We start from the raw sequence: 27,315 nt of genomic DNA on the forward strand, positions 1-27,315 counted from the left end.
CGAGATCTCGAGAAAATTATCCCGTTATCTCGGGAAAACGGCAGTTGTTATTTCGAGATAATAATTCGAGATCTCGAGAAAATTATCCCATTATCTCGGGAAAACGGCAGTTGTTATTTCAAGATAATAACTCGAGATCTCGAGAAAATTATCCCATTATCTCGGGAAAACGGCAGTTGTTATTTCGAGATAATAATTCGAGATCTCGAGATAATGACGAGATCGACGACATCAGGCTCACTTAGATTGCGCCACCAATATAGCTGAAGCCTTGCTAACCGTCTTTTTAGATTACGCACACTAATGTCTATATAATCTGTAATAGCAAGGCAAAATGCTATTTCAGCCTGTGTCAGGCCTTGATTGAAAAGATATGTGACGCGGTGATCGATATGCTCCTGCTCCTCTGACATTGCTACACTGAATGATGTTTCCTGCAATGATTTAATATACTACACTATCGTTTTGTTTTCTCAAGATGGCGAATTAATTATGTCGTTATCTCGGGAAAACAAAGTTTCGTTATCTCGAGATCTCAAGAAAATCATCCCGTTATCTCGGGAAAACGGCAGTTGTTATTTCGAGATAATAACTCGAGATCTCGAGAAAACAAATGAAATTAACTCGTTATCACGGGAAAACGGAAGAAATAAAATGTATGAATGCATGGCCCTTTAGGGCTTCCGTAAAAAGTGGAGTTAAGTGACTAATCCAGGACAGTTGAATTAATCTAATTAATTGTATCGTTAGCCCACTCAGGAATTATTGGAAAGTACTTAAAAAAGAAAAATGTGATTGTGATAAAAAATAATTCTAGGTCATATCCTCCCCACTGGCTTTCCATCATACTTTAATGCTGTGGCCATTATGATCATAAAACGGTTGTTTAATTATATTCAATGTGGTGTTAAAGGGTCACAAATCAAATTAACTTGAAACCCTGTGATTATTTCTGATGTTGTGGCTGAAGAGGAATCTGTTGCTTAATAGAAATCTTTTGTTGTTTCTAAATACTGAGGTTTAAATTTAGCTGGTCCAGGGTGATGAGGGGTTACAATCAGGCAGCAATAGCGCAGGTATCCACCTTATCCCTAGCTCCCATGATACCTTCTGAAGATCTGATGTTTTCCATGCTAAAGTGACGCTAATCCTCTTTTCTAGAGCGATTGGCACAGTGTATCATTTATTCATGAGGATCTAGCATGCTATATTGGCTAATGATGTGGGAACCATTACTGATACAATACTACTAACACTATTATTATTGCTTAGCCCACTTAGCTAGCACTTACAAAGTCTTGTAAGTGACGCTGGTGCATTAGTTTAAATGATACTGTAGTTTTACAAGTAATCGTTTCACCATTTACCTACCAAGGAAACTAAAAATGATTTATAATGACTACCATATACGTATGTTTTTAATTTTACAGTGCAAACTCCTCACACAATGCTAAAACCCCAGAAATGTCAGAAACAAAGAAAACAGGAACATACCCCTAATTAAGTGTCTGTTACAGATGTATTGCACTGAATGTGAGAAAACATCATACGTCCATAATTGCAAGTTCAGTAACTTTGAAAATCAAGGGCAGAACATCTAATTTTTCCAAGTCATGGAGGACAAAGAAAAATGCGTTAGCGTTTATCTATTGTGACGATGGAGCCAAATAAACAGGTGAAATGTGAGTATTTTGTCCTCCCTGACTTGGAAAGCTGAAATGTGAAATATAAAGTCGTCCTGCTCCATGCAACAAAGTTATATAGAGGTCAATCCTGGTAGCGATGGAAGTCTTTTCAAACCAAAATAGCCAGTAGATTTCTGTGGATCAGTGGCTAATAAGCCCCAGCTTTATCCCCCAGATCTCAAAGAATGATGAAGAGCTATTGCCGCTCTAACATTGGCACTGAGGGAGTATTAATAGTAACGTCTGGTGCCAAAGATACAGTGCTACAGTGATTATTTGGTATTACAAATAGGGACAGGTGGATGTATGCAGGGAGACACTGCGGCACACTCGCAGACTCTGAGCCAAGTATAGCTGTGAATGTGCAGCTCAGGAATGTGACCAGGATAGCAAAGACAGAGGCTGCAGGTCCAACTGGACATACAGGAGCTGCTGCTGGACTTTATTTGGTATATCACATTTTACTCAGTCTCCTCTACTTCACTGTTATCCAGAGTTTTCCGCAGTTCTCATTAAAGCCACCAGTGGATTAAATCCCCAAACTTGTCCTAAAAATGTGTGAGTCAGTGTCGCTCATATCTGCAGTGATACTCTGAGCCTGTACTGAGAGAGAAACTATCAGCTCGCTGCTCATGCTGTAGAACAGAGATTAATTTTTAAGTCCTTACGTGCCTAATGTGGTAATATGATATATCGAGTGATGAAGTCAAAACTAGAGAACCCAGTGGAGCAGTTTGCAATCGTTTGAGAACTCCTTAAAGAGTGATAATGGAGGTGCAGTGCAGGAGGAGTGGGGGAAAAAAAGCCCTCCGCTATTATCGCTGTTCAGCACACCTGTGCATCCTCTTGCATTTCAATGACTTAATTCAGACTCATACATTTTGATTAATTTGATTCTGTGTTGGTGCGATACAAAGAGTCATTGGTCCATTGTGCCTCATCTTATGAAATGTATCTTAAATTTAAAGGTCTTATCGATAACATTGTACATTACATCATAATCCCTGACCATGAAAGGATCTCTACCGTGTTGTTTGTCTTATTCCTTTACATCCTATCTTGATGTCATCCCATTCATTCGCTCCACATGTCTTTTCTTTACTGTGTCGTCGTCTACTGCTTTTAATCGCCGTCATCGGCTCAAAGAGACCCATATAGAGCAGTAACATCCTTTCTGATGCTATAGAAATCTGTTGGCTGACTGTGGCACGCAGCACATCATGTGCTCAGCCATGTATGTGTAGCCTCTGGGTTTGTTCGTATGCGTGCAGCCTTTTCAAGATTTTTCAATTCAGCACTTAAGTCCTGCATTTCTTTGTCCTGGCTCAGAGGGGATCTTTGATTTGTGCAGAGTGAATGAACACAAAGGCCAACATATTTTGGAAGGAAACCTCCCTGAAGGGACACGTGTATGGATGAAACGAGGAGATTCATGGAGTGTAAATATCTCTGACGAGGATGTTTGTTTGTTGGTTGCTTCGTCAACAGGATTACACAAAAATTACTGAACGGATTTTCACCAAACTTGGATGACAGATGAGTCTCAGCCCAGAATAGACCCCACTAACTTTTGGTCCAGATCTGGATAAAGGGACAGAAAAACATATTTAATGATGCAAAAATTGTATTTGGATATCACTGTAAGCTTAAAAGAAAATGAAAGACAACAGACAATATTTGCACATTTTATTCATTCATGAAAAAGACCTTTTTATATATATTTTTTCCAGGGTGTTGTTTCCCCAGTGTTGTGCATTTTCACAGTTTTAAATATTTGCCAGAACTGACCCATTTTCAAGTATTGGTGTAAAAGTCAAAGCTGAACAAAAGAACACAAACTGCTTTAACTATTTCAGTGCTGTATTTCCAAACAAACCAAACGAAATGAGAAACACACATAGTCCCTTGTTTTATACCTCATGTGCTACATTTAGGGGTTGTATTTAAACCATGGGATTATTTTACTTCTTTTTTTTTTTCTTTTTTTTTGAAGTAAGGAGAATAGCGAGATGATTTTTTTTATTTTTCATGGAATAAAACCAAATGTAAAAGCCAGGAAATGAAGGCAGGTGGTCCTTGGTGTGAACTGGATTTATTGGTTTAAATAAGGGGATGATGATTCACTGATGGGGGGGTTAAATAACAACATAAAGATCTGAAGCAAAGGTAGCAGCCCTCAGAAGAACTGTGATGGTGTGGGTTTAGGAGAGGAGGCTCTCGTTCACTTGGCACAGCCCTACGAGCAGAAAACACGACAATAAAGAATCTTCCACATTGCTACATTTTGCATTGTAACGTTTCTCGGAAATACAAATATGCTAAATTAATTTAACAATCAAAAAACAATTGAAAACAGGCCTATGTCACTCACAATGTCCTACTGCATAGTTTTGGCTTTGTCCAATTTTGGCACTTTTTGCCTTCCATACAGCAAACGAACAATGTGCGGCTTTTGTTTTTCGTGGCTTTAGTTAAGGAAGCACGTAAAGCATCAATTGAGTTCTTCTGTTGTGTGAACATGAAATACACATCATTAACACATCTTCAACAAATTCAGACACACACACAGAAAAACAATTAGTGCCCTTTTCCTACAATAAAACATGAAACGCTGCTGATAGTTGACAGGCACCCTCTCAATGGCCTCGATACTTTCAATTTCTCTAGTTCAACAACAGAAAAGACACGTATATCACACCCTGTTCGTTTGTAAACAGGTGTGTTTGTGCATATGGCTTCGTTAGCATGTGCATGTGTTCGGACGGTCCACGTGCGGGGCTGATAAATGAGTTCACGCTCCCAATGTGACACTGCTTTGACAATCAGATACCACGCCAGGCCTGCTCCTTTTTACCCTCAGGGTGTTTGTGTGTGTTTGCGAGGGCAAGCTCTGTCCCTGTTTTATGACAAGGACGTTACATTCCCTGCACTGTGTGTCTGTGTGTGTCTGTTTGTGTGTGTCAGAGAGAGACAGTGGAGAGAGAGAGTAGAAATAATGACTCAACAACAGCAAAAGCACATGACTGAAACTCCTCATCCCGTCCAAATCCCTCAAATGGGATTTAACACAGGCTCGCATGAACACACACACACACACACACACACACACACACACACACACACACACACAGTGAGTGCCACTGTGGATGTCAAGGTTTAATTACATTACGCATAGTCCAGCTTGAGTACTATCCACAACGTCATCGCAGCAAGACAGTCCACAATGCAAAGATGTCCCCTATACTACGTTAGGTTAAAGGTCATTGACTTCATAATATCGGCGGCAGATTTCTCTCAAACACCTTTCGGTTGACATGCAAGTTGTGCTTTGCAAATGTCAACGTTATTTCGAGCCGGCTTTAACGTCTAAATAGATTTAATTTGTTGCCACCTTCATATTCCTCCCCCCCACTGCCACTCCTGGACTGTCTACAAATACATTTTAGGACTCCGCACACACACACAAACACTTTGACCCTGACCTTTGCTATGTGACCTCACGTAAACCTCACCCATGATTCGAGCTAGCCCTTGCGTTGCACAGCACGACTCGGCACAGTTCAGTCCATCTAGGGCATGCAAGTGTGTCACCGCAGATCTAATTATGACAGCAGTCCCCCAATAGCCTTTTTAACTTCTCCTCTCCATCTCCCCTACGCCTCCAACACCCGGCGACCCAGCCTGGAGCAGAGGCTATCGCGGTTAGGCTACGCGTGAACCGAGCCGAGCAGGAGGGTGTAATGTAGTTACAATGTGAACAAAGCAGCTAAAAGCTAGTGGCATGATGTTTGAGGTCTGGTTCAGATAGATATTGTTTGACTTTTACTACATTAATCTGCATGGATCTCCAACTTTAGCTCCTGGTTAAGGAAATATTAGGATAATTTGGGATATACCTGCTTTCTTTCTGAAAGTAAGATGAGAAGATTGATATCACTCTCATATCTATGGGCTAAATATGAAGCTAGCCATGAGACAGTTTTAGCTTTAGAGGTGTAAGTAGGTATATTTTCAGACCCAGGCTAGCTCTTTCTCCTCTCTTCCAGTCTTGCTAAGCTAACTGCTGGCTGTGGCTTCATATTTAGCACACGGACATGAAAGTGGTATCAATCTTCCTGTCTGATTCTCGTACAAATAGCAAAGTTTCCCCGAAATGTTGAGCTATTCTTATGCAGTTTTGGTTGGAATATCAGCGTAATCAGAGTAAAATCACACAGTTCTCCGCTTTGTAATGGTGTAATAGACAGACTATTCGATAAAACACAAACAAACGTGTTTTGAACCAAGTGTAATGGATGAAAGTGTTTTGTTCAGTCGATAGTAAGGAGATGCTAGCACACTGAAACAGCAGCAGCTTACTGATCTTTGTGAAATACACGAGCGGGTCAGACTCGCATGCAAATTATTTCTTTGGTTGGAGCAAAAACACAGGGACTCGGCGGGCACGCTGGACTTGTAAGATGTTTGTAACATCTGAAAGAGAATAACTGGCCATTGACAGGACGAACTCTGACAGAGCTCATTAGCAGAAACAACTTTTTTGACTCACACTTTGGCCAATTTCATCCATTCGCTCTACTTTTTTAAAAGAGTTTCCAGTGGGCATCGTCTCATCCAACACTGGTATTGAGCTGACCGGCGCTGCTTGTTCTATGCCTGTCTGTGTCGTTCACTGGCTGGCGGTGAAGTAAAGGCAGGCAAGCCCCACATTTCTGCAGCGAAAGAGCTACAACTGGCAAAGCAGAGAAGTGGGTCATCTATATGCCAACCGAGCAGTCAGGATCAAACTTGCATGCCTCCTGCTCTGCTTTTCAGCCTCGACAACAGATAAAAACGAGAGAAAGAAGAAGGGGGAGGACGGGAGGAATGGGAGGTAGAACACTGGTTTAGATGAAGAAGATGAATATAGAAAGAAAAAGGGGTGTTGTTGCTTTAGAGGAACTATTATAAATACAGGGGACCCTGCTGTCTTAATTCTCCAGTTATTACGAGCTTTTTGCCCCGTGTGTGACTGCTTATTAATCAAAGTATTGATTGTTCGGTGTGCGCAAACACTGAGCAAGAAAGAGTAGGCCACACAGGATGGATGAAAAACGAGAAGGGAAGGAAGTGAAAAACGAGGCCCTGAGATGGAGTGATACAACGAAAAAAATGTGTTTTCTGGAGGTGAAAGCCACAACCGCCTATAAACAGAATAAAGTGAATGAAACGCGGTGAACTGAGGAGTGCTTCTGACTGCTTTTTGCTGAAGTTGTTATTGCACGTTGCTGCGTTGAGTGCTATCGACGAGGGTCGGCTTCGCTGTTGTTCTCTGTTCATCTCTCCTGTTGCATAATGCACTTGAAACACAACCAGTGAGCTTGGTTGTATAACTGTGTCTACACATAATGCTGGTTGTGCTCGTGAGACAATGCATTTGTCAGGTAAACGCGACGGAGAACACAAAAGTCTTCTTCTGTGGTGTCGTTCCTGTCCTAAACCCACACACGCCAGCACCAACAGTCTGGAAGAGTCGGGACAAATGAGCAAAATACTGCATTGCACTTAGTTTAAGGCTAAAAAAGTTTGCAGTGGAAAGCGATGTAAACTTAAGGCAGCATGGATTGAATGTCTCGCATGTTTTTAAAAAAAGTACTAAAATCTATGTATGTCACCCGATTGCGGTTCGTCGCGTGAAGCACACGACGACAACAACAAACAAAAATTGAATGCACTCTCTCCCAGCCCATAAATAAAAACACAACTGGTATTCATACACAAGGTTTTGTGCATATCCATGTATGTAGCACGTGCGCAGACATGGTCATGTAAATACTTTAAAATCAACCCACACTCACAAACCCAATAACACTTGGCCCGGACAGCCAAAATATAAAATCAAAATAAAAAACACAGAAATTCTCTAGTTTTTGCAATGATTTCGTTTAGCACAGTGCGACCCGACCCAGTTTGAAGGTAGAATGGTTGCAGTTTTGTTCGCTCCAGTCTTAAAAACGTGTTCAAGCCCCCCAACCTCAAAGCAACAGCTGGTCTTTTTTCTCAGAGCTGGTTTCATTTGTCTCTGCTTGTTTTTTGTTTTTTTTTAACCCTCTGTCAGTCTTTTTAAAACATAAGAGAGAAGAATAAAGAGGCAAAAAAAAGGAGGGGAAGGGTTAAAGCAGTGAGAGCTGGTGACGAGCAGGAACGAAAGAAAGAGAAGAAATAAGAGATGATACTGTTAAGGTATCCAAGGCCAGTCTGGTCAGTGAAACAGGTCAGTATTTAGGTGGTATGACAACCACAGGGTCACCATTCTTTGGCCGCCACATCAGCACCTGGGCATCGTTGGCGTTGGGCTTGACCATGGCGTTAGAGGGGATGGGCTCATTCTTGCCCAGGATCTGGGGCTGTTCCTGGGCCAGGGGCTCGTTCAGAGCGGCCCTGTGTCCCAAAGGCTTCTCTGGGTCCACTCGGATGTGAAGCCGCATCCTCCAGCGGATCGTCTGCAGGACGAGCGTCTCTGAGGTGGCCTGGTTGATCGCCACCAGCCAGGTCGTAAAGCTCTGGTCGCGTTGGATGCTGCTAAGCTGAGGCACGTTGCTGTCGCTGACCGGCACACCCCAGGTCACGCTGGGGTAAAAATTGTCATTCATACTAACGGTGAACTTGCTTTCCTTCTTGGTGGGGCCTACGACGGTGCAGGTCTCCGTGGTGTTGCCGTACCACGGGTAGTTCACCCCGTCTGAGTCGCTGATGGCCTGAATCTTGCCATCACGCAGGTCGGGGAGCTCCCAACTCGACCTGGAAAGGAGTCACAGATGAGGATTTACTCAGAAATGGAGACTGTAGACATTAAAAGGCTGAATTAAAGGCTCATCATTTCTATTGGTTATGATAACACGACAACAATGAAGCCAGTTTTTATCAAACCACTCCCTTAGGAGGCAAAACTGGAAGTGAGCATTATTTGAAGTGTGTGTGCGTGTCGCTGCACAGGAAAACTCCTGCATGCACGAGTGCAGTAAGCCAAAACTGAACCAGGAAGTTGTCTGTAAACTGAGATGAATGTTTGATACTGTTTGCCTTTGTGTTTCTCCTTTAAATGTTTTGTTCTTGACCTGTCTGATTTCTATTACTGATAGAAATCGTGGCAAAAAAAAAAAAAACTACAAAAAAGACAACACCCCAAGTTCTAAAAAAACATCATTATATTTTAAGTTCCAAACCAAAAGATCCCTCATATAAAAAGCTCTGAGGTCTCATCCTTCCTGTATAAATAGCAGAAAATTTGCATCTCAATGGTTTGACAAGCGCCTGTATATCTAACAACACATGACAGAAAGAAGGGAGCTGACTCAAAAACCTCACAGTTGGATTTTTTCCACCAATTTTCAAACTGCTGAGGGAAAATACAATACAACAATAAAATGCTGTGACACACACAGCAGGCGACGCAGCACGACTTAAGTGACCTGCTACCTCTGGTCTGTCCGACTATCGATTTTCTGCCCACAGCAGGAAAAAGATTACCTTTCATTCCCTGAAGTAGAGGATCAGCAGGACAGAGACGATAACAGTGTGATCACCAGCCACAGGACTTACTGCACTGCTCGGCCTGGCCTCACATTGTGATTTATGTATTCACCCGGGGGGTGAGATTAGCATGTCGGGCATGATAATAGCCTGGCCGTTCTGTGTGTGTGTGTGTGTGTGTGTGTGCATATATTTCTACATTTCTGTTCAGAAAAATCACATAATCCTCTCAACTGGTGCCTCCAAAACAATTTGCAGCATTTTTTTCCATGTGGCCATGAACTTAGACTACTCCAATACTCAATATATTCATACAGTGAATATTTGCACCAGGTTCTCAACTTCTCTAATTTATTATTTACGAGCACATAAATCTCCAGCTTTTCGGACATAAACACAACACGGCCTCACGAGCACACATGCAGCTGAGCCTAGAGGAGAAACTTTGAACGTGAGTGGGGAAAGCGCTGCAGAGATACGGCTCACTTCCTGTTTGTGTCTTCACTCCCTGCTTCGTCACAACCGAATGGTCTGCAATAACTGGTGAGTGTTTGTAACAGAACCGCAGGGATGTTAGAAACAACTAACTCAATGAAGAGATTACTCAACTGTGACTCCTGAGCGTGTCAGTTACTGTAAATGTTGGATGGTGATTCACAAACCCAGGGTGTAGCCTTCTTCTCCAGTTTCAAGGGGACAGTCTATGTTTAAAGACTGTGGACCAGGTCAAAGAAATGTAATTATGCTTTGACAAAAAAGAAATATCCATATACTGAGTGAGCTGTAACAAAAGTAATGGATAAATGGTTGAAATGCAGTGGATAGCAAACATGAAAAATTAATTTAAACAGTTACAGTTAGCTAACAGCCATCATTAAAGGGGATTTAACAGTTCAAACTGTTAGCTCAATTGATTGGATAGCCTCAGTGGTTCAGATACAGTAGATAACTAACATTTAAAGGAGCCCAGCTTAGATAGCTAACGTTTATATTAAAAGAAATTTTAACAGTTGGCTTTGAGATTAATTTTTTGGATACACGGTAAATATAAGAGCCTATACAAGTACGATTTAAAGGAATTCAAGCAGTTTAAACTGTTTGTCCAAAATGATTGCATAAATAAAAAGCTAGCCTAAGCTATTTAGCTAACATTTGACATTAGATTAGAAATTTAAACATTTCCGGTTAGCTAAATTTAAATAGGTAAAAAGTAATAGTTAGCTAAAAGTAATGGGTACATTTTTCAAAGAAAGCTAAATACAATGGATAAACAGTGGAAACATATAAGTAGTATCAAAACACATGGGCCTAGCTGATGGGTAAACAGTTGAATTAATCAGCTAAAAGCAATGGGTAACAGTCAAAATAATCAGCTGAGAGTAATGAATAAATAATTGACAGCTGGATGATTAATGGTGAGATAGCTGACAGTAACTTCATGGATAAATGGCTGTTTACAGCTAAAAGTATCTGATTAACAGTTAGCAAAATGTGATAAACAGTTAAAAGTCATGGATAAACAGTTGTAACATCAAGCATCTGGTGAAGCTACGAATGCAAACTTGCCCAAACCAAATTAAAGACTGACAGTTCAACTGTATAAAAAAATAATATAGTTTACAGTTTCATTTAAAAACAGTTCAAATTAACACAATCTGAACCTGACTAGTGGTGTTGATGAAGCGACTGAAGAGAAGCTGCTGTAGTAGCGTAGGCCTACATGGCGGCAGTTTCCTGTGCACAGAACCAGTGATAGTCAGCCCTTTTTAACGACACCTCACTACCAAAAGTGAAAGCTCTTTAGCAAAGGTTTGACTGAACCAATTCACCATGTCACCACCACATGTTACAGAGTATAAGAAGCCACATTAAATGCATCCAAAAGATATCTACTTTTTAAATTATTATTATTGTTATTATTATCATTTTATCTCTAAATAGAAATGTCACCAGCTGAAACTGACCAGGCTACATCAGTACATAAAAAAGTTCTGCAAAACAGCATCACTGAGATTTTGTGTCTGTACTAGGCGCGGCTGAAACAGCTCACTTCCTGTTTCTCCCACTTTGACTTGCTCATTTCACTCATTCATTTGCATTTGGCGGGCAAATAGTTTAGAGTTACAAGTAAAGGAGTGATTATCTCCGTCACAGATGGTGGAAATTGGATGAACTGTAAGAATCGAGGCGAAGCGATAGGGTGCCAATGCAATTAATTAACCAATTACAGCACGATTAAGCCTCACAACCTGCATGTGTGTGACTACCGCGCTGCTCTTTAAAGAATATTGACAGCAAGTTTTGTGTCATGCTTTTAGAAACAATATTGTAAGAAAACTTTTACAGCATATAAATATTAATTTCTTTTTTCACCTCTACCACACTTCCTATTTTAGCACCTTTACAACACACGTTGGCAAGTGTCTCCGTATGCTTGTGTGTTTGTGGATAACCCGTTTATAAATACACACATCCCGAACAAACCTACAACACTGTACCTCGCTGAAGCCATTCTAAAAGACGGGGACAACAAACAGGTGGAGAGACGATGAATGTGTCCAGAATCCCGAGCACATCATCCACAGCCAACAGAGAAATCATCCCCATAACCATCCTCGGCTGTTCTGTCCAATTATGGCACGCCGAAGCTTTATTGCCATCAAAGAAACTACTTAGTATGAGAATCTCAGCAGTGAGAGCAGACTCATCTCCTGCATCCTAAAAGTGACTTAAAAAATGAGCATCAAGAATAGGTTATCATTTACTTTAATATCAGAATAAGATGAGATATAAAGTCCTTTTTTTTTAATGCATGAGTGACGGGGGTCAAACAACACTGCTGCAAAAGGTGGGTGGGTGCATACCAACACCCCTATATATAGTGCTCTATATGTGTGTGTATCAGTTACATCCATGTTGGTTAGATCCTGCTCATGATCACTGTTCAGTCCTACTCTATGAAACTGTCTTCAACAAAAACTACGGTCTGCTACAACAAAGTCAGACTAAAAACCTCTTTTTGCAGAACTTCTGTGTTGTGCTGGACTCAATTTCTAAACTAACACTAGCTACTGTTGCTCTCTGTTAGCGGGGTGGAGAGAGGCACTGGAGAACGTGCAGAGCCACAGTCCAGCAGCATTTAACAACTTAAAGGAGACCTAATATGCTTTTTCATTTTTTCCTTTACTTCAGTGTTTTATTTAGGTTTTTGTGCATGTTAAAGGTCTTGAAAGTCAAGTCAAGAAAAAGGAACGCCTCGCCAGTAGTCCCGCCTCTAATTCTGTGACTTTGTGACATCACACTATGTCACCATGTCACACATTTGCATGATTTAATATCAAGCAGCTAGTTTGGCCAATGAGAATTAATTTAGCACAGCTGCTCTGTTGTCCTTAGCATTGCTGGCTCAGGCATGTGTGAGCTGACCAATCAGAAGAGACTGGTTACTTGGGGGGCCCTTAAAGAGACAGGAGGTAAAACAGAGCGTTTCAGACAGAGGGGGAATAAAGTGCTGCTGAACTGGACAGTACGAGAAAACTGATGTGTTTTTTGAGCACTGAGGAATGTAAACCTGTTCTTGTAGTAGTCCAAAATAGTAGTTCCCTTTAATGGGTACAACTTTTTATCTTAAAAGCAGTATTAGTGTGATCATCACTCCCTCTTTAATAATAGTAATAATAATATTAAACATATCTTTGATATTTGCCTATTTGCTTTTTTATCTTTAAACGCATTGAGTCTCCATGATAAATAAGCTTTGTTCTTTGTCAAGGTGGTTTGTCTGTACCATATTATCGTATTCTGAAAAAGTTATCACTTAATATTGAATTTGTTGGCGGAAATTTGGCCACAGATCATTTCTTTAGAACTATATCATATGAGAAAGCGGAGATTAGCTTTGCTCTTTAATAGCTGGCGGCAATTAACCCAAAAGACCCCTCTGGTGTGGCAGCTTTTTATGTTTTCAGAATAAAAAAATCCTTTTCAATTCACACTACCTTGCATCCCGTTGGACAGCTGCTTGTGCAGTTTTTAAATGAATTTTTCACAACTTGAAAAATAAGAGAAGAAAAGCATAATATTGATTATCTGTTCATTCCTCTACTGTGAGCTCAGTCGAGCCCACAACAATGGCAATTAGCCTCCAATTTTATGCTTTGTGCTTCAAAATGGGAGGCTATTCTGCTTTTTTTTTGCTTATATTATGTTTAAAAATTGGATGTTTTTGAATGTGCTTGACAAAAGAGTCAGATGAAAGAGTAAATATCTGCAAAACAACAGTGTAGCTTGGAAGAAAGAGGCAATTACTGTAAACTGAAAAACAGTTTATAAAAGGCATTCATCATACTGGACTTTTAGAGAGTAACTGAAGGTTCTCTCACTGTCTCTCCCTCACACACACACACACACACACACACACACACACACACACACAAATGTAGCCTATTCAGGGCCATACTGGGGTGGGTGTGTTGGGGAGGGGACTGTGTCTCTAATCTTGGACACGCAGCACTCAAACATCCTCAGCTGCAATATCTTACAGATAAAGCATATTTTGGGTCTCGTCAGCTTGTGGTTTCCCACTACAGGATATAAGATGAACGCTGTTTGTCTAACAAGTACACCAATATCACCCACACACGCTCTCTCACACTGGAAAAGAAAGAGAAAGAAGAGTGACAGAGAATAAGAAAGAGACGCGTTAACAACCACTGTGCGTCAGGAGCATATATTTTCTTTAAGCCGAATTTGCCCACGTTTGTCTCGTTTATAACTGGCGGTGCAAAATAACTGTGTATTGACAAGCGGGGGGATCTGAAAGGTTACTGCAATTATTTTCCATCACAATCTCCTGCTCTCATATCTGTCAGCTTCTGAAGTACTTTGTAGCCTGCAGGCATGCAGACACAAGCCCACATACTGTAGATGGCTGAGCTACTGATTGAATAGAGAAGCGCACTTACAGGCATGTTCATTTATTTTACTTTTTTTTATAAATAACACCGCCTTATTTTCCTGAATACAAATGTTAAAGGAGATATGCTAAATTTATACGTTCATTATTTTATTTTGGGTTACTACTAGAATAGTTTTACAAGCTTTAGTGCTCAAAAAACACATCAGTTTCCTCATACTGCCCACTGTGCATGCAGTACTGTATTCCCTCTCAGGCTGAAACACTGTGTTAGCTCTTGTCTCTTTAAGCACCCCTCCCGAATACCCAGTCTCCTCTGATTGGTCAGCTCACACATGCCTGAGCCAGCACCGCTAACAACAAGAATGAGGCTTTGCTAAATTCATTCTTACGTGCCAAACTAGCTGCCAGGCATAAATTATGTGAATGTGTGACGTCGTGACGTAGCGTGATGTCACAAAGTCACAGAATTTAAGACGGGGCTACTGATGAGGCGTTTCAGGAGCAGTGTTTCTGTGGTAGAGAGGAGCTTCTGTTGGCGCGGACTTTGCGCTTTTTAACGTTTAAGATCTTTTACATGCACAAGGAACTATATCAAACATGATGGAAAAGCATAACAGGTCTCCATTAATGTGTAATATTTTGATTGCAGGGCACAGACTGATGCTAGGCAACCCAGATACAGACCAGTTTCACTACCCAAAAATATTTCCACTGTAGAATAATTTTGGCATTATTTGCAATGGAAAACAGGAAGATTAACACTGTTATAATTCATCATTAGTATCAAGTGCATCATGGGCTTGAGTCTGGTTTCTTTTCCTTAAAGGGTAACTTTAACCCTTAAATTTCCTCCAGTGATGTCATCTAGTGGATAACTTGCATTGTGGGTAAAGTAGGCTCCAGGTTTTAAAAAGCGGTCCACTGGTCTAGCATCACACTCCTGTAACACGGTTGGACCAAACCCAAACCAAAGATTTTTGTTTTTTTCATCTCATGCTTCCTTCTTTTTCAAAACCTGGTCCCTACATTACCCACAATGCAGCTTAGCCACTAAGTGACATCACTGGAGGCAAGTTATCAGATTACTGGAGCCACAAAAGGCTACTTTTTCCACACATGCAGTAGTACTCCCCAAGACCTGTTAACATTAATGTTAACCTTAAAGTGTAAAATTAGGTGGAGTTACCCTTTAAAGGTGAGATATGTAAGAATTGGCCACCTAGCACTGGAGCTTTTGACAGCTGGGAGAAAGGCTTTCAGGCCCAGAGCTAACTGGTTAGCATTCTATACAGTAGATATCTCTGCAACACAATACAAAGCAGTATTTGAAGGTTTTAAACTAAAATTCCTACATATTGCCCCTTTGAGTCCAATCTGTTTTAAATGGTTCCTCTTCTAACATCAGGAACAGTTAATTGTAGAATTTGCTGGCCGTAATTTTCGAAACTTCAAGTTCTCTATTTTGGTTGGCAGCACTTCCGCACTTCCCCAAAAGATGTCTAAAGCTCATGATTTAAATGTATGTAAAGACAACAAAACTATTTACTTATGTTAACTAGAGCTGGAACCATTAATTCATTAATTGTTTAGTCAATCAACTGAATTGGCAACTATTTTAGATAATCTGTTCATAATTTCAGTCATTTTGCAAGAAAAATGATGAACAAATGCTCTTCGGTCACAGTTTCCAGCTTCTCTTTGTCACATATGACAGTCAACTGAATACTTTTGGGTATTAATATGATTATTGGTGTTCAATATTTATTACATAAAGCACTTATATATATATATATATTTCTCATGTATCCTTGGTATAAGTCTCAACCAAATGTGCTTCACACATGCCCAACACCTAACAGTGATGATACACAAAGGCAGAAAACACATTAAGAAGAAAAAAAAAACCCATGATACTCACATCCCTTTGTTTCCATACGTGTTGTAGAACTCCATGTGGTTACAAGCTTGAATCCAGCCGATGGTCCATGTCTCCTTACCGGCGACTGGCGGCACCAGGACCCGGGCACAAGCTCTGAAGTGCGGTGTCCGGTAGCGCAGGACCACGCTGGATGACTCGTCGATGCTGGTGGGGTTGGGGTCAATGGAGCTGTTCACCTCCAGGACGATGATACTGTCTCGGAAACTCTTGGGCTTACACCTGATACTCTGGATGCAGCCCATTGCATTAAATTGCAACACAATCCACAACAACGTCCAGAGTTCTGGGGGAGGAGAGAGACGCATGGAAAACAAAAAGAAATCACCAAAGTTGGATCCACATCATGTTCTCAAAAAAGAAAAAGAAAAAAAAAGAAAAAACTCACCAGATTAAAAAAAAAAAGTGTTCATTTATAGCAGACAGTCTTATAAAAAGCCATGCATCTGTGATCCAAAACTGTTTCAGGAAAGAAGCATCAGCTTTGGAGAGCGCATGCTTTCCGGTGCGTAAACCTCACCAAACAAGCGCAGGTGCTTTCTTTACCCGTGCACTGATGTTTCCATGCTGTCAAGTCACAAGTCAATGCCTCATAAATGTGCTTTCTCACAACGGGACTTGACCCTGCAACAGTGCATCCATTTGGAAAGCTGCGCGTAAAAAGGTTCAAGTTAACTCTGAGCTAAATAATTCAACAAAAACTACTAATGTTACATCTCCTACTCTTCTGTTGTGTGATTCTTTATGTCATTAACAGATAATCCCCTGGACTAAAGCTCACAGTCCAGCTGCTGACAAGAATCGTAATCAAAAAAAAGAAAAAAAGAAAAGAAAATGTGCTGGACAGTGCAGGCGGACATATAAATGACAAATGGCAGCTCAGAGGTGACGCTCACACTGTGTGAAGCAGCCCGCTGTCCATTTAATCCGCAGCCACCTCAATTCTCTGTCATAAAAAGTGTAATTTAGCGATTTATGAGCGTGAAGCTGGACGTTTACACACACACACATGTGCGGATTAACGGCTCATGCGGTGCAATTGCGCGAATTGGGGTCTATTTTTAGCCGACAAAAACAACATGCACAAAAAAAAGAAAAAGAAAGGAGTCTACCTATAAAACAAATTCACTGGGAAGTCTCCAGTGTCCTCGGCAAAGGGGCGAAATCCTGGAAGAAATTCAGAGTGGACGGCGGCTCGCACAGTTCTTCGGTCAGAGAGGTAATTCCGTTATCTCCCGCACGCACCGGCTCCCGTTATTTCTCCCCCTTCAGAGCCGCAAATCATTTCCCCGTCCCACAGAGAAGAGAGGCAGCGGGGAGGTCTAGTCGAGTTGGAGACGGAGCGCCGCAACATCCAGAGGACACCGCCGGGTCAACTTTAGCACCCATTTCACCGGATCCATTCTCGGATTTTTAAAAAAAATAAATAAAAAATAAAAAATAAAAATCACCACTCTGGAGGGGAGGGCTGCCAGCCGTCACATACTTCGACCGAGCCGACAGTCCTGTCTGTCTGGGATGGGATGCACTTCTTCAGCCTAGATTCCAGCACGGGCTGTCATTTCTCCGTGCTCGTCCCATCGCTGCCACGGCAGGTTCACCCCGCTGCGCATTGGTCTATCTCAGCCGCCTGGGAAGCAGCTTTATAAGTGTCTCTGAGACGACACTTCCGCTCTGAGCGGGCAGGCATGCTGGGAAATGTAGGCAGGGCGATGTCCGCTGGAAACGAACGGGCTGATATGAGAGATCGAGAGCCTCTGTGGTGATGTTAAAGAGGATGTTTAGTGGCGTTTTGCGCGTTGACCTTTTATACGCATGCGCAGTCAATAATAATAATAATAGTAATAATAATAAGAGTGAGTTAGGAGGTGTTTTTTACTGACTATCACACTCCTGACAGGTTATAACTTGGAGATAAATTGATGATAACTCAATAATTATATTAACTTGTGATTATTTAACTATTCTTTTTTGTTTAGACTTACTAATATGTAACATTCAACTGTAATTTAGCTTTTAAAATACAACACAACATCAAAATCCATGACAATAGTAATTAGTGATCAGTAGCCTATCAGTAATCAGTTATCAATATGGTCGATCATGTGTTGTTGCTATAGCTGTCATGGCTATCAAAAGGTTTTTCTTTTCTTATCGATCAATCATATTTTGGAGGTTATTCTCCACAAAACAACCAAAACACACTTATTTATTTATCTATTTGTTTATTTACGTGCTCACTTCCTTTTGTATGACGTCATTCCTAGTATGATTATTACGTTATCAGAGCCTGCCAGTGTTGAAGAGGATATTTTGTGGTATTTTGTCCATTGACCTGTCATGTTTATGCGTATTCAAGGACAAATATACTAAAAATATTAATAATTGTTATTGCTTATTGTTAAGCAGCATAGCCTACAGGCTGGATCATATTCCTTATAGCCTTCAGCTTTTAACCTGGAGGTTAGTTAATGACACTTTAATAATGATAATATTGAGTTATAAGTTATTATTTAGAGGAAATGAACCTAATCCAACACTTAACTCTGGTAACTCTGGTTTTCTTAACAGAGATGTTCCTGCACAGGGCTTACTTAAGTTAACTTATTGCTAAGATAAGCTGGTACAACTAAGAAGCTCTACTCTGTCCCTGTCAATATTCAACCAATTTAGCTTCAAAAATATGACATAACATCAACATTCCTGACAATAAAGTTTATTTGAACTGATTTTATAAAGGGTTTTTCGGGGAAGCTGCACTGGTAATCAGTAATCTGGTCTATCATATGTTGATCTGTGGTGTCATATGAAAGTGAAAGTTTAAGTTAAAAGTCTGTGTGGTGATCAGTCTATTGTAGGCCACGCCACAAAACAACCATAATATATTTATTCACTTATCTACTTTCTCGCTTCCTTTTATCACAATTTATTTTTATTGAGTAGCACTTTAAATAAATCTTGGCTGTGTCTGTGTGCAGCTGACAGCCTGACATCATGTGCGCTGTCTGTTTAAGCACCTTGGAGAACTCCGCTCCGCAGCGCAGCGCACCGCAGATGTTGAATCGACACCGTGCGTAAACTACGTCGCATCCGGAAGAAGCACCAAATGCTGCACTGGCTGCTGCTGCCTTCTTGTCGTCACCCTTTGTTGATGTGACTGGCTGACGGTTTCGCTGTTTCCCCATCAGAGGTGTGATGGAGGCTGCAGGGCAGATTTGGAGCGATGCTTCGTACCCATCCTTCGCCTGGTAAGAAGACAACACCGCGTCTTGCGTTTCTCCACACTGAGCCTGTTTTTATCAGCAGCAGCAGCACATCACCTGTTAGCTGTGTGTCTGTGGCGTAACGAGATGCTCATGTTGTTATTTTATCTCCATGCTGCAGATCTCGTTTCGCTGGATTGGCCGAGGCAGATGCCATTCAATACACTCTCCCAGCGTGCATGGGTCGAGGTATAAACAGCATGGCCATCGCACATTCCAGTGGGTCTAAATATATCTATTAAGGCCACAGGAGGGGGAGGACGGCTGCTGGAGGGGGTTTATCCTGGGACATTTCACCGTGGTGGTGGACTCGCACCACTTGAATTATCTTCCGGAGATTGACAATCGGTTGTTGCACCCACAAAAGGAGGACTCGGCCCAATCCAAAACATGCCCTCTAGTTACAATGTGAGAGCCAGGGCGCGGGAGAGGAACAGCGTCCTGAGCAGACCTGAGTTCATGTCACTGAACCATCAGCCCGTCCGCAGCAACAGCGGCGGTGGCGGCGGCGGAGGAGGAGGCAGCGCCGGCGGCGGCCCCTCGGAGAGCCGAGGCAGCGCAAGGAGACAGGGTCAAGTCAAGCACCAAACAAGCCAACCGAGTGAGGAACCTATCGACAGTGGCAGCAAGGACAAGAGAGAGCCCGGCAAGATGCCAGAGGAGGACTGCATGCAGCTGAACCCTTCATTCAAGGGGATAGCGATCAACTCCCTCCTCGCCATTGACATCTGTCTGTCCAAGCGCATGGGGGTGTGCGCCTACACGTCGTCCCCATGGGGAGGCTGCCGCTCCATGGTGGCCCTGCTGGCGCTCACAGGCCACGGCATCACGTGGATCATTGGCACCATTGTGTGTCTCACGAGGAGTAACACTCTGGCCGGGCAAGAGGTCCTGGTCAACCTGCTGCTGGGTAAATGCCACACCACACTCACCAACCAGCTGTTCAGTAATACCCAGAATGCACCAGGCAGGAGAAGCAGGCCATTAATGACCAGGGATGGAGTCTGACTAAGTCAATTCACTCAAGTACTATCTTCAAGTACAATTTTGAGGTACTTGTACTTGAGTATTTCCATTTTCTGCATGAATCCAGACTGACAATAATCATTTCTTGTAGTTTATACAAAATAATTCAAAATAAGCTCAAATCAACTACAACATTAAAATCCTCCTATGACATTAATGCACAAGTAATAATAATCTAATAATAGTCTAAAAGTCACAAGGGCCATTTTCTGCTTTAAGTTATTTTACTTTTAAAACTTTAAGTACATTTTCCTGATTATACTGATGTGCTTGTGCTTAAGTATCATTTCTTTAACTTGTAACAGAGTATTTATAGTATTGTATAACTACTTTTACTTAAGTAAGGGATCTGAATACTCCCTCACCGTTGCCAGTAGCTAAAACCTATAAATACTTCATAAGATGACTTACTAGAAAGTGGTAACAGACACTTTATTACACAGCACGGCCCTTGTTTTACATTGTTTTGAGTGACACATTATATATTGTGTTGACTGACCCTCAACAGCAGAGGAAAAGGCAGCGAATTCAGACTTCACTGATGGAAAGTTTCCCGAGCTCTCTTTAAAAATATCCAGAAGTTTCACACTTGCAAATGTTGAAACACAGTCTTGAACTGTGGTCACTGGCTTGGCAGCTTTCTCACTCACCTCCACCACCAAACCCCTCCACTTCCTGATATGAAAGTGAGGTCATAAACATGTAACGCGAACGTGATATGACACATATAGTATAAATGTCAGTATGGTACATAGCCTACGACCCGTATAAATGTGGACGTGTCTTTTATTCTGGTGACTGGGCTGCATCAGAAGACAGTTTCCAGAAGAAGGAGGCATTTACAAACGCGTTGAATGGCCTCATTCAGGTGACAATTAATGAGATTAATCACAAAGTGTTAAACTTTTCATGAAGTTTAGATATGCTATGTATCCAACAGATGCTGCATTAATGGCAGGAGCTTTTCAAATAATGGATGTACAAAATAAAAAAATTTAAATAGTCTAATATAATAATAATAATAATAATAATAGCCCCATCAAAGACACCTTTATGAATCTTAATCATCATCTTCTCATGAGCTTATGTTCAGTTGCTGTCGATATTATGTCAGAGAGGTGTTGGTTTAACTTATTGTTATGAGTTACACCTTACCAGTATTTAATATAACAATACAATACAATCTAATACAGCCTGCTCATGCATTCTCAAGCATTTATACGTGAAGATCCCCTAAATATATCCTCGCCTTCATTTAGTTTCTTTCTTCTTTTTTTGTGTTGTCAGTTCCGAACTGTTCATTTGTCTCTATGTTAGAGAAGTGTTAAGCAGTAGTGTTATATATATTTTATTTCAACATGTTTATGCAACAAAGAGCAGACTACAAGAGGTCAATTTTTCATAATGAATAAGTGTGTGTGTGTGTGTGTGTGTGTGTGTGTGTGTGTGTGTGTGTGTGTGTGTGTGTGTGTGTGTGCAGGCAAATGCACATGTGCAGTCTGGACCCAAACACAGATTATCGACCAGTAGAAAGTACAAATCTCCTGGCTGGAGCTACACTGAGCTCTGATTGGAGGCCAGTAAATCTCTGGATTTGGGACACTGCTGTATTGTGTTGGGGACATTGTTCAGCTTGTTTATTATTTGCTGGTCCAGGATAATTTCTAGTCAGTTTAGGTCTGTCAGGAGGAAATCTACGAACACCCTGAACAGTGGGTGAGGAATTAATATTAAATGCTCGCTGAAATTCTGTTTTGTTTTCTTTCACCTGACCCAGGAAAGTAATCAGCCAAGACTGGCCTGTCAGGAGTGGTTTAATTCAGAACACTGTCATGAGCGTATGAACGGTGCAGTGCAGGAATATTTCCCATAAAGTGTTTTGAAAACATTGTTAGTCACGCACTGACTGCGGCTGTCTAAAATACTGAGCAGACCTTGACGGTGCAGAGGATGTTCCCATCCTTATCGACTTCAGTGAAGTTCTGCTTCGGTGTTTTCTGGTTTCTTCTTCTGTGTACTGTAGTTGCTCCATTGACCTAGTGACTCCTTTTCTCAAAGAATCCATGTTTACCTCATATCATGCACGCTTATTTAAACATTTGTTCAAATAGGAAAGATACAAGCTAAAATGACAAGGTGCTGTTTGCACCAATTCATTGATTTATGCATGAGCAAGGTCCTTACAGAAAACATTCCCACACTAAAAGACCATGCTTTATATTGTGGATTCAGTTCTATTGTGTTCTTGGTTGAGAGTGAAATACCAGAACAATTTCAACTATTAGGAAAAAAAATGGCTGCAATGTGCCTCTTGCAACACAGCCCATTTACATTTGTTGATAACAATCATCCTGGACATTTCAGATGGTTAAATTTGTCCATTCTTGTGTTGGTTTGCAAACACTTGTACAGGTTTTAAAGTGTTTTATAAAGGAAAGAAAAGTCCAAACAGTTGCTTCGGGTCACAACTCTGACCAGGCAGATACCCAGTCGTTAGTTTAGGACAAATTCAAGAAGACAGATTCCTGATTATGCCCCTGTTTTGCGGCTAAAGACACATATATTTTCTCAGGAGTTGGTTGAGACCAAAACAAAGATAAAGGGAGAGCGATTACACACAAACACAACTCTGCATGAAAGCTAATGTTGCTCATTGTCTGCTGGATGTGTTAATACACAGTCGACACTGGAAAGAAGAAACTCAGGAGAAGCGAGGTACACAATGTTGTTCAGGTATTTATACAGTGGGCCTTGTGGGATTTCCTCACAATGCAAGTTGATCTGCACCAGCCTGACCAATTATCACACACCTGTTCCAAATCTCAGGGTTGGAGTTTCCACTCTCATTATAGCAGTTTCTCCTTCAACAGCATATCTGTGTGCGGCACCCAGAATCTGACTCGCTGATGGAGAGTGTTCGGCCTCTCAAAACAGTTTTTGCGTGATCAATAACTGTCTGCCGGCTGACTGGGGGCTGACTTCAAACATGTTATGACACTGCACTGACTGCAGTTGTGCTGTCAGTCCTGACAATGTTTCACAGCCAAGCATGCTGTAAAACTGTCCGCAGTAAGAGCACTGCAGAACAAAAATCCTGACTGGGAAGAAGGAGTCACACATTCAGCCAGCACAAAATTCTATTGGAGGAAGTTGAGATATTCAGGAAAAAACATAAATTATAACAAATAAAACCATAATTGTGCGCAATTATCCACACATTCCTGATGAGTTGGGTCATTTGATGTCTTGATGATTGTCACTGTAACATTACTCAGCAGATGGACACAACAAACAGGCTCGTCCTTCCAGCTGATAATCTGATACATCATCTCTTGGCTCACCTTCTTCCTCCTGTCAGTACTTTTGAGACTGCCAGAGGGGAAACCACCACATGTCCTCACTCACATTTTCATTTCATTGAGCTCCTGTCTTTTCTCTCTTCTCTTTCTTCATAGCTTCCTTCAGCATTCAGACTTTTATTTTGGTAAACATGAATGTAACACCACCTCAGTACCCTGCCTTTAAGGAGCAGGTATTAAAATAATGGCCCCATTAGGACAGGGAGTGGGCGACTGGAATTAGAAGTAGGGCAGTGTAACCAGTATGTCAGAAAACTGACAGTTACTTAGCACGGGGCCGGCTGAGTGTGTCTGAAGATGGCAGACTTGAACAGAAGTTAAAGATGGCAATGGAGGAGATATTTTTGGGAGGGCTATGGAGCTATAAAAGGCATCCGTAAATGTCTGGCATCCTGACTCAAAGCAAATGTTACTCGTATTGTATGCCTTATTGGTTATTCTTGGTCACTTGGGTATCTGTTTACATACGCGCTAAAGTCGTTGTCTGCTTTATTTGAAGACTAACAGATAAAACTACACTTCCACTGAGACAGTTTGTTTTTAAAAGGAACACTGTCATTAAGAAACATTCACAAATTGTACAATATAAATATAGTGCATGTTTTAGTGCATTCTTTCAACATCCATCCACTTTGACTGTGTGTGAGCACCAAGCATCGATGACGTGAACACAGAGTCCGCCTCTCCTCGTCCCGCTGTAGTCCTGCGCTCTGTCGGCTCGAAACAGCTTGATCTAGGATGCTGTGGTGGAAACAGGTCTCTGTAAAGATGTGGGCACCCATTTGTCCATTTCCTTTTCCCATGAGCTTTCTTTTTTTCCTATTTTTTGCTTTTTCCTAATGAAATAGTGAATACTTCCCCCTCTTTGAGCCTCTAAAAATCCTTCAGATGAGACAATCTAAGGAGGAACAATCACTCTTTGGTTGAACTTCCATCAGGGGTCACAAACAGACATTACTCTAAAGCCTCACTCGCCAGAAAACTTTAATTCAAAATTCACACTTTGCTAATAATACTTCTGTTAACTTAAATTGTATTGGTGGCAGTTTAAAGTAAAGGATCTTGCCTTTTTCCACGACAGCCCTCCTTCTTGACGTCATGACTGTGGCTGGAGTCCAGAGACTGGTGAAGCGCAGGGGACCCTGGGAGATGACGCCGGGCTTCCTGGACTGCGTCGCCATGGACATCTACTCCTTCCCGGCCGCTCACGCCAGCCGGGCCGCTATGGTCTCCAAGTTCCTGCTGTCCCACCTGGTCCTGGCTGTGCCGCTCCGCATCCTACTGGTGCTGTGGGCATTCCTGGTGGGCATGTCCCGGGTGCTGCTGGGGAGACACCACCTAACTGACATGGTGTGTGGCTTTGCGCTGGGCCTGCTCCACTTTAGCTTGATGGAGTCGGTATGGCTCTCGTCAAGCACCTGTCAGACTCTTATTTCCATAAGCACGCTCAGCTGGAGCCCCTTTTTCTGAGCTTTTGATAGAAGACTCCGTCAGGCTTATTTGATACACTAACCTCGCAGCGTCAGGGTCTTGTGAAGTTATTTTTGCAAGGGTCTGAAGTTCTTATCGCAGGGTTTGAACAGAAAAGCATTAACATTTGGGAATCAGGTGTTGGCTTGCATGTAACGCCCAAAACAGGCAGGTCACAAGACATTACAAGACCATCATAATGCTAGTAAGTCAAATCTTCTAACACACACCTCCACTGCTTCTTGATTTAAATCATCTCAAGACAACTGCACACTGACAATGATTTGGTGAAAATGAACGTGTAGGATTAAGGTCATTTTAAAAACATTTTACTCTACTTAGATTTCTTTCTATATGACAAATTCTCTCTCGACATTGTGTGCCTCTTTCTCGTTTCCTCCTTTCACTTCCTTCCTCTCTGTCACCTCTTCCTCTTTTCTCATTTTTCTTTTAAAATATCTGTGTTTTTAGTTTGGGGTTGAACACTGAATAGAGTTTGGTGTAATATTGGATGTAACACTGAAATATTTAAAGTGATTGTTCCTAACTGGCGTGACTAATAATGTTTGTACATTTCTGATGGGATTACTTACTTTGACGTCTTTTTAAGACATTTAATATTTTTCTTAAGGGGTCAAATACAATTTCTTTCAGCGTGCCATTTATGCTGTTATGAGTTTAAATCTTGTTTTATAGCAGATATTTCTCATCAGCTCTTTTATTTCAGGCTGCTGCAGTCTGCACATTAACAGATGTTTACGGTTTGCCAGTGATTTTGATTCAGTGCCCTACAAAACAACTGAAGCGTGTGGCTGTGTGTGTGTGTGGCGTGTGTGTGGTGTGAATGTTGGCATACAAAATAAAAATATCCGTTTGAAATATCAATTTTTAACCAATTACACCTTTCTTTTCTGAATGTGTTTTTTATGGACCTTTAAATAAAACCTGTTGGGTTTTTTTTGGTTTGGTGTGTAAATACAGTTTTGTGTACATTAGTTTGCTTTGTTCTGTACAGGGATCTGTATACCATGTTTTTACTTTGTTTCTCCATCTCATGAATAAAACGAGGTGGGCTGTCAGTAAATATCGAATGCCTTTGTTTTTTCTTATTCGTATGTGTGAATGCAAAAATGTCAATAATAGTCAAAAAGTGTAAGTTTTTATATTGATTTTTAGGATGAATAATGGTTGCTTGTAAACGTAGCTGTGAATGTGAATCGGATCATCTACAAAACAAAGATTTGCAAACATTTTTGCAATTTTTAAAAAATTAAATGTGGGTGTGTTGCCGACCAGAATGCGTCGTCCAAAAATACCGTTGGACGTGATTCAATAATTCATGTAGCAGCTGACTCCGAGAGGAAGCTTAACTGCCTGTTTAGAAAGCGAAACAAATTGCTCCAATCATCAGATGGGGCACAACTTGGTCAGCTAAAGAATGAATAAGTGTGGTTTGTTGAAACTTAAAGTGAAGATGATGACAGCTGAACATTTTAGGAAAAAAGTAATTTATGGTGTCTTATAGTCTTATAGTATCTGATATTAAATGTAGTTACTGTATCAGTTATTTTCTGGCAATAAATGTACTTGAGTACCAAAGGTCAGTATATGGCAGTTAATCTACTTGAGTATCAAGAGTACAAGTAAAAGAAAAAAAAAAGTTATACATATATTAACATATATGTTTGTAAATACTCTATACTATATACTTTTGCATGTAATCTAAAAACTTTGCAGATTACACTACTTTTGTGTGTAATCTGCAAACTAACTAGCAACTAAATTTGTCAAACAAAAGTAGTGGAGTAAAAAGTACAATAGTAGTGGAGTGGAAGTATAAGGAAGCAGAAAATGGAAACACTCAAGTAAAGTACAAATACCTCAAAATTGTACTTAAGTACAGTACTTGATTAAATGTACTTAGTTATTCAATCACTGATTGCATCAGAGCAGCTGCAGTGCAACTACACTTCTTCTTCTTCTGTGCAGTATGCAGAGCAGGGGTGTACCCCACATAACTCTCCAGTGGTTTGTCATCAACAGATGTCAGTATTATTAGGGTCGCCTGTAGCTGCATTAATATCATTGTGGACCACATTATTTACTTGTATGAGAGAGCAAACATTCATGTATTGATGCAGCAATG

At 41.1% G+C, this 27,315-nt stretch overlaps 2 protein-coding genes across 3 annotated transcripts; one reads left to right on the forward strand and one right to left on the reverse strand.

Moving 5' to 3' along the window:
• Nucleotides 1–7,771: 7,771 nt before the first annotated feature.
• On the reverse strand, nt 7,772–17,670 carry fam78ab (family with sequence similarity 78 member Ab). Of its 2 annotated transcripts, XM_073478304.1 has the most exons (3): nt 17,164–17,670; nt 16,034–16,337; nt 7,772–8,465 (listed from the first exon to the last, which is right to left on the reverse strand). In XM_073478304.1, exons 2-3 carry the CDS (start codon nt 16,294–16,296, stop codon nt 7,940–7,942), a joined length of 789 nt encoding a protein of 262 aa, XP_073334405.1. In that variant the 5' UTR covers nt 16,297–16,337; nt 17,164–17,670; the 3' UTR covers nt 7,772–7,939. The 2 variants fall into 2 exon arrangements, with proteins under 2 accessions (XP_073334405.1, XP_073334404.1); XM_073478303.1 differs by lacking the exon at nt 17,164–17,670 and having other exon boundaries at nt 16,034–16,359.
• Nucleotides 17,671–19,191: 1,521 nt separating this feature from the next.
• On the forward strand, nt 19,192–26,247 carry LOC141005519 (inactive phospholipid phosphatase 7). The gene is made up of 3 exons (XM_073477373.1): nt 19,192–19,299; nt 19,436–20,224; nt 24,781–26,247. The coding sequence occupies exons 2-3, from the start codon at nt 19,705–19,707 to the stop codon at nt 25,167–25,169; spliced, it is 909 nt and encodes a 302-aa protein (XP_073333474.1). The 5' UTR covers nt 19,192–19,299; nt 19,436–19,704; the 3' UTR covers nt 25,170–26,247.
• Nucleotides 26,248–27,315: the final 1,068 nt, after the last annotated feature.

This window comes from Pagrus major, chromosome 12 (assembly GCF_040436345.1).
Source record: "Pagrus major chromosome 12, Pma_NU_1.0".
NCBI classification, from domain to species: Eukaryota; Metazoa; Chordata; class Actinopteri; order Spariformes; family Sparidae; genus Pagrus; species Pagrus major.